Here is a 12,926-nt window from a genome sequence, read left to right as displayed (position 1 = left end):
TAGACATTTTAGCATCATGTTCTATAGAGATTTAATCATTTTAAAGACAGCCTCAAGTGACCATTCAAGGAATTTCAGGTTTTGACATTTCCACGTTAGCTTCATTTTTCAGCTCCGGACTTTGTTGCCTGTGGATTTCCACACAATAAAAAAGATCAGATCTAGGCTTCTGTCTGCCATGTGTCTTTTGGTAAATTAAAGCTGAAATTTCACATCTTTGTAAGAAAGTCCTTCTTATCGTCTTTCTTCAAGAGATGTTGTTTGAAGTTGGCCTTTCAGGTGATAGATTATTGTAGAACGAAGAACAGAAATGGGTTAACACACATTTGCAAGTAGAGCATGAGTTTGGATCATCTGAGGTAGACAGGTACCAGCACATTCTTTAGCGTGTGGGTTTTCACCAGGTAATTGATTGTGATGCAAACCACCCAGGAAGGAAATGAAAGGAGCACATGGGGTGTTTGAGTAAGTTGGAGATCAAACGGGCTGTTGCATTATGGATCAGTTGGAGGAGTCTGACTGCCTGCATAATGAGGTTGCAGTAGCTAGCAGGCATAACAGGAGTCTAATCTGGAGATAACTAAGGCCTGCTGCAGCAATTACTGTTGATGTCAGCAGCACAGGTGTGTAACAAACTCATGCCATGAAGAGTGACCCCGCACATTAACAAGCTGGTGTCACTTGATTTTGCACTGAAAAGTACTGTACACCTGTACTCCAATCACCTGTTTTTGCACTGTCCCATTCCATTACGTTTTGTTTATTTAACAGTGAATATAGTTTTATCTATTTGACTTTTTTTAACTTCTTATAGAAGTGTTTTTCTTTTCCTATTGTTTATGCACCAATAACACCAGATCAGATTTCTTGTATGTGTGAACTTACTTGGCCATAAATTCGATTCTGATTCTGATTTTTAGAATAACGCAAATTTGGTGAAGCTGAGCTTCAATCCTACTTGATGCGTCATTTTTAAGGGTGGTGCAGCACCGCTTCCTGTTGGCAACAGGTGCTGCTGAATAGGTTTGGTGAAATCTGTTTTTAGACAATATCAAATGAAAATAATACAGCAGCATATGTCCTCAGACAGTACTGCATTGTATATGCAAGTAAATATTGATAATTGATCAAATGGTCAAAAAAGCAACTTCAAGATGATCCACAGCAGAATTGAACTTGAGGATTTTTCCTGTAATCAAAAACATCAAAGGGGATTTTTTCCTGACCACTGTCAGAGGATGAGTAACTTTAAACCATTTCATCTTAGTTCAGGCCAGGACTGTTTGTAGACTTCACACAATGCACAAAGGGGTTGTCATTTGTTTTAGGGCAGAGTTACGGCATGGTTCTGCTGCTACATGGCAGCTCAATTCAGAGCTCTATGACATCTCCTTCACACACACACTAGCTCCACCAAAATGTCCCAGTGACCTAGACCTTCAACAGATGTAGTTACACAGTAAAAATGGAGATTATAGTTACAAAAGTGAGGCAGGAGATACGGAACAAGATATATTAACCACAGACAGGATCAGTCCAACCCCGTGACACGTACATTTCTACTCATCTCTCTACTAAGCAAGTCAAAAGACAAGACAAGACCATAGTTGTCACAATTCATACCTATATTTTAAACTCATTTATGAAACATAGTACTCCAGAGGGAGTGTTAAGCAGTCACATAAACACCTCTGACAGCGCCAATCACAATCATGTCATTGTCTCTTAGTTCAGAAGTAGAAAATGACTTGGCATTCATCTTTTCGTTGCAGCCAGACAAGCCTCCAGTTGTGTGATATGAAATACATTATCTGCAACAACAGCCAGTGTACATCAGCATAACTGTAAAAAATGAATTCTATGGCTACATATCACCTGAGCAAGAGGGTCTGAATGAAGAGAGAATAACAGTGGACCTAAAACTGACTCCTGAGGTGCCCCATATTTCAGAATGGTATTGCAGATATGGTATTGTAGAAAATACATTCCAGTCAACTTGACAGGTTAGACCTGAAAGATATGCTGAAACTGTTTTCACTTCTGTCCAGAATTTAGATCGCAATTTTGTGCCTGTTGTATCTTTGTCTCCACTGGCAGAACTGTTGACAGTGGAGTGTGTGAAAAGATTTACATTCCCCCCCCCCAGTGACACTATGCAATAATCCAGTATCTCACCTTTTCAACTTAATTTCATGCTTTGAGCCCTGAGACATTGTGTGGAGACAACTTTGAACAGTAAGAAATACAGAGGTGTATCAAATAACACACCCAGAAACATGTGTGCTAATTGTGCTCTGAATCGTTAGCCATCTGTGGGAGAATGGATGTAGTTGTCTTCTAAAAAAAAACCCCACAGTGACAACGAGACAAGATAAATCTCTTAACATCTGTCTTCTTCTCAATTAGGCCACCGCCCAGATGGAGGACAGGCTGGCCGAGTTCATCCAGAATTACTCCCCAGAGAGTGTTCTGCCCCTGGCAGACGGGGTCCTCAGCTTCATCCACCACCAGATAGCTGAGTTGTCCCGAGACTGTCTGACCAAATCACGCGAGGGCCTCATTACCAGCGTCTACTTCTGTGAGCTGCAGGAGAACCTGGAGAAGCTGCTGCATGACGTGAGTTGTGGAGGTGGATGGTAAGGTGTCACTTCAAACGTTACAGCGCTTAGTCTGATCTCTTCTGTCTGTCTGCCTCTCGCCCTGTTGCTTCCTCCAACAGGCCCATGAGCGCTCAGAGAGTTCCGAGCTCACCTTCGTCATTGAGCTTGTCAAAAAACTCTTCATCATCATATCGCGTCCAGCCAGGCTCCTGGAGTGTTTGGTGAGTTCTGTCTTATCCTGTTGTGTGAAGGTGAAGCTGGATGTTGTTGAACAAATCCAGAATCGAATCATACTGTAATTAGATATACTTTATTGATCTCACAGTGGAGAAATTACATTTAGACTCCAGTTACCTCAGACAGCAATTAGTCCACAATTATTACTTGTTTACCGTAATAATGGCACACATCAGAATTAAGAACAGCAGATACACATTTGACATTGTTTATGTGCACTAAGTTTGAAGAAGTCCGTTATCCGAATTGAGGCAAGTGGGTGAAGGCCACGCAGCAACCCTGACATGCGCCACCAGTTTCTAATCTGAGAAATTATAGTATAAACGGGAGTAAATTTTGAAAATTTTGTTTCATTTGCCTTTTTTCCTCTTCCTCCCAGGCCCTTTGACCAATCTCAACCAAAGTTGTCATGTAGATGGCAGTCAACCATAGTCAAAGGGGTTGTTTTGGCAAAGGTCAAGCTCATTGGTGTCAAAGTGCAGAAATATGATGTTTCACAATAATGTTCACCAAACTTGGCACACATAATGTGAGTTCTGGAACTGCCCAGGCGACATGAAATTTACCAAAGGTCAGTCATTTGGGTCAAGGTTATTGGGGTCAAAGATGAATCTTTAAGTTTGTAATTTTATTTATTTACAACTCTTTGTGTAGAGCAGGGGTGCCCAACCTTTTTTGAACTGAGATCTACTTTTAACATTGACAGTATATTGAGATCTACCAAGCCGTATCGAACGCCATAGTGATTTTCTGGCACAAACATAAATTTTTAACAATAATAATGCATTATTGAAGTAAATGTGCATGATGCAAAGAATAAGCACAAGTAGGCTTCGAACAACACAACAACAAGCAATAATTATTTTTATTATTATTGTTTATAACAATAAACAATGAGCATTTTTAATAGCATTTTAGTGGTTCTTTTTTATTTTTATTTTATTGTGTTTTAATTTGTATTATATTTGTTGTGTATAGCACCTAGTGTCAGTGCTGGCTGTTTTAAGGTGTTTTATAAATAAAGTTGATATGGTAACTCAAATTATACAGTACAAAGTCTAATTCAAGTTGGAAAAGTTGTTCCCTACCTTAGTGGGACTTCTGGCACTGAGAGGAGGCAGCTAGTCTCTCATAGTCCAGACAGTAGGAGCTGGGTGCCAGCCGTAAGCAGGCCGCAGGGTGGTCATCAGTCATGGTGGATTTGTATTTTGACGATGATTTTCATATGTGAAAAGGCAGACTCAGACAAATATGTTGATCCAAAAAGTGCAGTCAAATTCTGTGCAGTTTGTCTGAGGTTGGGGTAGTACTTCTCTTTCTGCATTAGATTTCAGAATTGGACATTCATGTCAGGTATTGCTCTGGATTTAAGCGCAATGTCATTTTTCAGTGTGAGGATCTCATTGTCAATAGCACAGCTATCCAGGTTGAAGAGTGAGGCCACTTTGGATATTATACAATCCACATCTATATTTTCCCCAAATGGAAAACAGAGAAAGGTGAGAACAGGCTCAATAGATGCAAAGTCAGTAAAGCACCTGTCAAATTCTGGCAAGATGCTCTGCACTTGATCATCATAATGTGCACTCTCAAAATCTTTGCCCCAACGCTTAACTTGTGTCCATGTGTGGAAAGTTCCACAGGTCACACTGTTGCAACCTGCTTGATAGCTTGTGTAACTTACTTTTAAATGTGTTCATGAAGGTGATCATGTTGATGATGTGTTTGTCCTTACCCTGCAGCTCTAGATTCAAGTTATTGAGCTTGTCACTCAGATCGGTGAGGAGAAAGGCTAAATCTAATTGAGTCACTGACTGTCTTCCAGCTGTGCATATTCAGCATAGTTTGAGTGTTTCAGAAATTCTTTAACGCAACAATTCAGAAAACCGTTACAGAAATTTACCTCTGCTAAGCCACCTAACGCCTGTGTGCAGCAGCAGATCTGTGTGTTCTGCACCTGGCTCCTCCAGCTGCGCACAGAAAAATATCACCTCTATCCTGGCCCAAACAGATCACATAATCTTGTTAGCTACATCCTTCACATCTTCCATATTTATGGACTGTTGTGCTGCTAGCAGACTTTTCAATCCCTGGACTTTTCAGGTGCGCAGAGATGATTTAGCCGGGAAGTTTACATCGTAGCTCTTGTGAATCGCCTTGAAATGCCGCTCCAAATTCTCTTTCTTTGGTAAATCTACATTTGGATTGCAGGTAAGACAGATGGATTTGCCATTTGAATAAATGAAAAAATAAAATACATTTTTGTTTTTTTTTTCCTCCACATCCTCAACCATAGAAGAAGCAGAAGAAGAGGGCTCTTTTTCTTCTATGGTATTTAATGGCAGCCGGCATCCTTTTTGGTGCGTTGCTGTCACCTTCTGCATCAGTCCGTTATAGTAGCACTAATTAATCCTCTCGATGAGTCCAGTGCCATGTGATCGACTGGAACTCAGCCCGTGGTTGAGCATGCCAGGTGTAGAATGTATCCAAGTCATGAAGCCCTCATGTGAGGCTGTCTGACTGTTGCACTCTCTAAATACCAAAAATTCATTGCACTGGAGTTTAGACCAGACATTTTAGAGTAGGATTTTTACACAAGAAAAGAGATCAGTTCTAGGCTCAAGTCTACTATGCACCTTTTGACAAACTAGCTGAAATTTCACCTCCTGATTTTTTTTTTTAAGTCCTTCTTTGTGTCATTCCATCATGGAGGTTTTTAAACTGGTGGTGCACTGTGACGGTAACTCCAGTCACAGCCACAGAAGCCTATAACACCTTCAGAGTTGTCACAGATATCTTGGTGGCTTCCATCAATCTTCTCCTTCTTGCACAGTCACTCAGTTTTAGAGAACTATCTATTGCAGACACACAGGAGACAGGTATGATTCCTATGGACTGGAAGAAATACCTTGTTGTCCCATTCTGGAAAGGAAAGGGTAATTGCCTGGATTGCAACAATTATTTGGGGTATTACACAGCTTTTGTGGTAGGAAAGGTGCTTTCAAGGATTATTCTTTAGAGGATTCAGTCCAATTTACTTTTTGCTCAATGACTGGAGCACTCAGGCTTCACACCCAAGAAGTCAACCTTCAGCTGCATCCTAGGTCTGCACTGGCAGACCTAGGATGCAGCTGAAGGTTGACTTCTTGAAGGTTGACTCACAGAAAACAAGCACGAATATATGCAGGGCTTCTTTGTAGCTTCTGTTTGATTTGGTTGATCAGGCTACTCTTTGGGAGATCCAGAAAATGTTTGGATTTACCAATGACTTACTGGACATCTTATGCAGTCTAAACATAGGTGCTGTGAGTGCAGTATGGAGCAGGGGCAGAATCTCTGACATCCTCTTAGTGAATATGGGGGTTTGTCTGGGATGTGTTCTGGGTCTTACACTGTTTTACTGGGTGTTGGGTTGTGGAAACTAGTGACTTAAGTGCCTTTGTTGGCGATTAAAGGTTTACTGACCTTGACTTTACGGACAATGTCGTGATCTTTGTGGAATCATTGGATACCCTGAATGCAGCACTTGAGAAACTGAGTGAAGAATTGGAGTATCTGGGTTTGTGATTATCCTGGATTATGCCCAAGATCCAGGCTTTCAGTGTCTTCCTGGCTCAGCCATCAGAAGATTATCTGTATGCCATGAAAGTGTTTAACTTGTAGAGACATTCACTTATCTTCGCCGTAGCATACAACCAAAACACAGGCCAACAACAGATTTAACATAATATCTCCATCACCACTGTGGCTAGAGATTTGGTCAATAGCTCATATTGACCAGGAAAATATTTGTGATCATGATTTAAATGTGACTTAATGTGACTTAAATCAAAAGATTGAAGTCATATAAAAAACACCTTACACTCACCATATGCAATTGCCCTCTGATGCCTTTTTTTCCACTGAGTTTTTAGAAATTGTAATATGAAAAAACCTGAATTTTATATATATATATATATATATTCTGGGCAGCACGGTGGATTAGTGGTTAGCACTGTTGCCTCACAGTGAGAAGGTCATGGGTTCAATTCTGTGTGGAGTTTGCATGTTCTCCCCGTGTTTGCGTGGGTTTCCTCCGGGTGCTCCGGTTTCCTCCCACATCCAAAGACATGCGGGTTAGGTGGATTGGAATCTTTAAAATTGTCCTTAGGTGTGTGTGTGGGTGTGTCTGTTTGTTTGTCTATTTGTGGCCCTGCGACAGACTGGCGTCCTGTCCTGGGTGTACCCCGCCTCACGCCCTATGACTGCTGGGATAGGCTCCAGCCCCCCACAACCCTTAATTGGACTAAGCAGTAGAAGATGGATGGATGGATATATATATATATATATATATATATTCACAGCACTGTATTTAATAATGCTGTGCTATAGCTGAGGTATGCATTCTATTGAGTGCCCCTCATCTTAATATATAAAGGCAAAGTCTATTCCATATGTTGTACATTGAGTATGTGTGTGCTGCATTTTGTACCACAGGACAAAATGTCCTTTTCTCGTGTCATTCAGAACATCATGTGTGCCGTACATCAATATTTTTCAAACATAATACCATAAAACACTTTTTTCCATTCGCACTGCTTCTTAGCTGCATGTTACATTGACTGGAGGCTGATCCGTGTCCTTGACACGTTGAAGCCAATGGTTCAGAACTCACTTCCGCTCTATACACAGTTGTACACAGATTTCAGCTCAGATTGATGACCTCCATTGTACATCAGAGCCATGGCCCGACCCTCAGCGCTCTTGGCTCATTGTTACGTTGTCAAGGTGACTGTGTGAAGCGTTTGGTACATTCATGCAGGATGTGGTCTGGACTTTAGATCTTGGCCCTTAGGTTGCAGAGGAGTAGGCATACAGTGCATTCAGAAAGTAATGACATTTTTGCACTTTTTGTTATGTTACAGCCTTATTCTAAAATGGATGAAATTCATTTTTTTCCCCTCAACATTCTACACACAATACCCCATATTGACAATGTTTTTTTTAGATGTTTGCAAATGTATTAAAATAAAAAAGAAACTAAAAAAAAAAATCACATGTACGTAAGTATTCACTCCCTTTGCCATGAAGCTCTAAATTGAGCTCAGGTGCATCCTGTTTCCACTGATCATCCTTGAGATGCTTCTACAGCTTAATTGGAGTCCACCTGGGGTAAATTCAGTTGATTGGACATGATTTGTAAAGGCACACACCCGTCTGTGTGTACCTTTACAAATTTACTCCATGGCTATTTGCCATACAGAAATTTGGAGATCGGGCAGTCTGCAGCGCCTTTTATGGCCATCTGACAGCAGTCTGTGTCATCTACATATGTTTTAAATGAGATCTGACAGGTGTGGACGAGGCAGTCTGTCTGCGTTCTGACAGAGCTGTCCACGTCTCTTTTCCTCCCAACTGCGTTGGATTACAGAGACATCCTGGATCCTGCTCCAGAATGCTCTTGAGCTCAGACTGATCCAATGGTTCATCTTTCAGCAGGACAGTGACCGTAAGCACATAGCCAAGATATCAGAAAAGTGGCTTCAGGACCACTCTGTGAATGTCCTTGAGTGGCCCAGCCAGAATCCAGACCTGAATCTGATTGAACATCTCTGGAGAGATCTGAAAATGGCTGTGCAACGATGCAATATGCTATCCAACCTGATGGAGCGTGAGAGGTGCTGTAAAGAGGAATTAACAAAACTGCCCAAAGATAGGTGCACCAAGCTTGTGGCATCATATTCAAGAAGACTTGAGGCTGTAATTGCTACCAAAGGTACATCAACAGAGTGCTGAGAAAAGGGTGTGAATACTTATGTACATGGGATTTCTTAGATTTTTTTTTTTTTTCTGAATAAGTTTACAAAAAAAAAAAAAACTTTATTATGTTGTCATTATGGGGTGTTGTGAGTAGAATTTTGAGGGAAAAAATGACTTTACTCCATTCTGGAATAAAGCTGTAACATAACAAAATGTGGAAAAAGTGAAGCGCTGTGAATACTTTCTGGATGCACCCTCCATGCACAGATACAGTCTTGTCCACGGCTATACAGTTAATTTAGCAGTCAAGTCATTTGCAAGAACTGATTGGTGAAAATGTCAGAGTGTGTAGTGCGTTAATGGCAATAATATTATCCTCAAGCTGAGTAAGCTATCAGAGAGGCAGGTTAATTCCCTGCTGCATTCTGCTCCCGTCTTTGGTCTCACGGAACAGATATGAGAGTGTAGGGACGGAAGGAAATGATCCTTGCTGCCCCGGGCTTTGCTTTCTAATCAAAATGTTATTCCACCAAAAGGAATGAAACTGAATCCCACAGGATACCACAAAAGGCTGTTTCATTGAGGGGAAAAAACTGATGCTTTCAGGAAAGCAATTTAAAGTTTGGCACTGTATTAGCACTGATTGTGTTTTTTGACCAACTCATCGTGGTGTTTGATCATTTGTTTGTCGCAATTTAAGTAAAGCTGAGTCTTAAGCCTGGGTCACACAGAGATAAGACTGTCAGCGATTTGGGAGAGTCCGCAACTGTCTCTGATAACAGCCCCCTCAAGAATACAGTTGCAATGTTGTAGTTTATATATATACGAGGTCTGTTAGAAAAGTATTCGACCTTTTTATTTTTTTCAAAAACCATATGGATTTGAATCACGTGTGATTGCATCAGCCAAGCTTGAACCTTTGTGCGCATGCGTGAGTTTTTTCACGCCTGTCGGTTGCGTCATTCACCTGTGAGCAGGCTTTGTGTGAGCAGTGGTCCACCCCTCTCGTCAGATTTTTATTGCAAATAAAATGTCTGAACGATTTGGAGCTTTGCTGCATCAAATTTTTCCAGAAACTGTGAGAGACCTCCAGGTGGACACCATTCGGAAAATTCAGATGGCTTTCAGGGATAATTTTATGGGGATTACACAGATTAAGGAGTGCTCCAGCCGGTTTAAAGACCGCCCACAGCATCTGAGAGCGCAGCGCACTCCGAGCGCCGATCGACAGGCTGAAACAACCAGATCATTTCCAACGTGAAGGCTTTGTTGATCCGGGACGTCGTCTGACTTACACAACAATGGCAGAAGACGTGGATATCAGTACTTTTTCGGCACATTCCACTGTTACAGGAGTTTCTTTCATGGAAAGAGGAGCGGAGGGATGCGCCACCGTGCCGCTCATGGCGCGGCACAAAACCACCTCCGTGTTGGTCTCACAGGACGGCTTTGAGACGGCTTTCAGATGGCTTTTCAGTCGTGTGACTATCCGAGAAATTGTGCATGAGCTGGACATGCCCCAACATGTCCTGTGAGGCTTCATCACAGCATTGCTTTGCGCCATGCGGCACCGCCGCGACGCACGAAGCCTCCGCTCCTCTTTCCATGACAAAAACTCCTGTAACAGTGGAATGTGCCGTTCATTTCCAAACTGGACGCTGTGTTTTATCCGGGATGTCATCTGGCTAGCACAGGAATTGTGAAAAGACGTGGACATCAGCACTTTTTCGGCACATTGAGACAGACGTGCGGAGGAATTCCGCGCGTCGCGGCGGTGCCGCATGGTGCAAAGCAACGCCATGATGAAGCCTCACAGGACATGTTCTGGCATGTCCAGGCAAATCCACAATTTCTCGGATAATCACTCGATGGAAAAACCACCGACAGCTGTCTGAACACCATCTCAAAGCCGTCCTGTGAGACCAAAACGGAGGTGGTTTTGTCTTGCTCCAGTAGTGAATCCATCGTGACGCGCGAAGCCTCCGCTCGGCTTTCCATGACAAAATCTCTTGTTAAAAGTGAAATCTGCCGGAAAATGGTTGATGTCCAGCTCTTGTGATAACCAGAGAAATTGCACACGATGGTCACAGATCTATACAGCTATCCGTTTAGAAATGAAATGGTCGCTCAGCCTGTCGATGGCGGCTTCGGAGCGCGGTGCACCACCAGTCGCTCTGGGCCGTTCTTAAAGAGACAGTAACACTCCGTAATCTCTTTGAAGCCTATAAAACTTTCACCAAAAACCATCTGAATTTCTCGAATGGTGTCCACTTTGATGTCCCTCACAGTTTCTGAAAAAATTTTGATCAAGCAAAGCGGCAGTCTCTGAGCCATTCCTAAACAATGAAAAAAACGACGAGAGGGGTGGACCACTCCTCACTCAAAGCCTGCTCACAGGCGAATTACGCAACCGACAGGCGTGAAAAAACTCACGCATGCGCACGAGGGTTCAAGCTTGGCTGACGCAATCACACGTGATTCAAATCCATCAGGTTTTTGCAAAAAATAAAAAGGTCGGATACTTTTCTAACAGACCTCGTATATATATACAGCTGTGTGTATGTGACACAAATTTATAAGCTTGTTGTCTTTTTTGCCATCACTCCTGCCGGGACTGTCCTTGGTGCTGAACTGTGGTGCTTTTTTTCTCAAAGAGCAAGACGTGTCTGTTGCAACACATGCATGTCTGCAGCAACACATGAGTGCTACAGCTGTGTATACAGGATGATATACTATGCAACACACCCAGGCACACCCTGACCAGGTTTGTCCACTATGCATCCCGGCACATTTGTCTCATAGATACATGACATAGTCTGGACAAATGTCGAGCATGTTATGCCCTCAAAGTCTGGGGCATTGCCAGAGCCGGGCTGCTGGTGCACATTTGGCATGACTTGTAGAGGTGTTCTGAGAAGGCTCCCGCCTGGGGAATGAAGGCTTATTCACTGTTTTGTATAAAACGTCTTAACTGACAGATTTCCAAAACGTGTGCTTGAGAGTCTGTGCCACAGAAACGCACAGAGACAAGTTGAGGCACACAGAGGTGCAACCACAATAAGTCTGAGCACAAACAACACAGGACCACTGACAAAACATCACTGACAGCACTGTTCAATGTAACATTATTATAACTAGCTGGATAATAGTCTTCATTTCATTCACCAATATTTGGGTTTAAAACGGGTCTGGTTTCTCACCTTATTTCCGTGGGAAGCCATGATTTGGGGAGGTGGGGTGAAATAAATACCAGAAGTTGTCATTATTTTGTCGCATTGAAATGTGGCATATGTGGAATGCATCCATCCATATACTTTGTGCCTTTTACTGTATGTAAAATGATGAGTAATTACCTCAGGTTATATTAATATTGTGTGAGCACAAGCGTCTGTGTAAAAGGAGTTTTCTACTGTTTATGTCCTGGCATGGAAGCACATAAAAAGATACATTTGATACACACATTGCATCTTTGGCTCACCTACATTGTAACAGTCCACAGACATGTGTGCAAATAAAAAAAAAAATCCAAACATGCCTGTTATTGTACAACCCCAATTCCAATGAAGTTGGGATGTTGTGTAAAATGTAAAAACAGAATACAGTGATTTGCAAATCCTTTTCAACCTATATTCAATTGAATACACCACAAAGACAAGATATTTAATGTTCAAACTGATAAACTTTATTGTTTTTGTGCAAATATTTGCTCATTTTGAAATGGATGCCTGCAACACGTTTCACATTGCCAACACGTTGCCTGCAGCACTTCACAAGGTCTGCTTTACAAATTTCAGCACCGGAATTGTTCTTTGATTTTTCTTCTTACATTCTCCTGCTCAAAATCATTTTTTATCTCCAACCTTATAGTGCCAATCACTGTCATCTGTACCTCTGTGGCACACCAAAAACAACCAGTCATCAAATTCTCATTGCGGGAGTCGCCACACATATTTTGAACATGTTCAGGATACACTTCATGACCATGACTGATTTTCACCTCGGCACACATTGTTGATCTCAATTTTTTTTCAGTGACACCCAAGCAAATGTGGGACGCACCCTTGCAACAATTTTGTCTTAAACCCGTGGCAAGGTGGATGCAACCCCTGGTGTGACTGGGCCTTTAGTAGTGTTGGGGATTAAGTTTGATGCATGTATGTGATGTGACTCAATGTGCAGTCAGATCCTGTCGGGTCTCAGAAGCTAAGAAGAACAGGTTCTGACTACTGCTTAGCTGGGAGAACAGTTCAGAACTGTAGGAGCTGCACAGGTTTCTCCATGTACAACTGGAGAAGTGTGGGTAAGGGTATCCGGCGTTAAAACTTGTGCCGAATCTGGGACAGATCCACA

At 42.1% G+C, this 12,926-nt stretch overlaps 1 protein-coding gene across 1 annotated transcript in view; it reads left to right on the top strand.

Annotated features, from left to right (window-relative positions):
- Positions 1-12,926, top strand: part of LOC117526998 (microtubule-associated serine/threonine-protein kinase 1-like) — a gene marked incomplete at its 5' end in the record, with an annotated part of 106,274 nt that overhangs the window by 15,969 nt on the left and 77,379 nt on the right. Inside the window, 2 exon segments of the mRNA XM_034189131.1 lie at positions 2,407-2,616; positions 2,720-2,821. Coding sequence (XP_034045022.1) covers positions 2,407-2,616; positions 2,720-2,821 — 312 coding nt within the window.

Source organism: Thalassophryne amazonica, chromosome 15 (assembly GCF_902500255.1).
Source record: "Thalassophryne amazonica chromosome 15, fThaAma1.1, whole genome shotgun sequence".
Lineage (NCBI taxonomy): Eukaryota > Metazoa > Chordata > Actinopteri > Batrachoidiformes > Batrachoididae > Thalassophryne > Thalassophryne amazonica.
The sequence above is the reverse complement of the archived record's forward strand: the minus strand, read 5'-3'. Positions and strand labels throughout refer to the sequence as shown.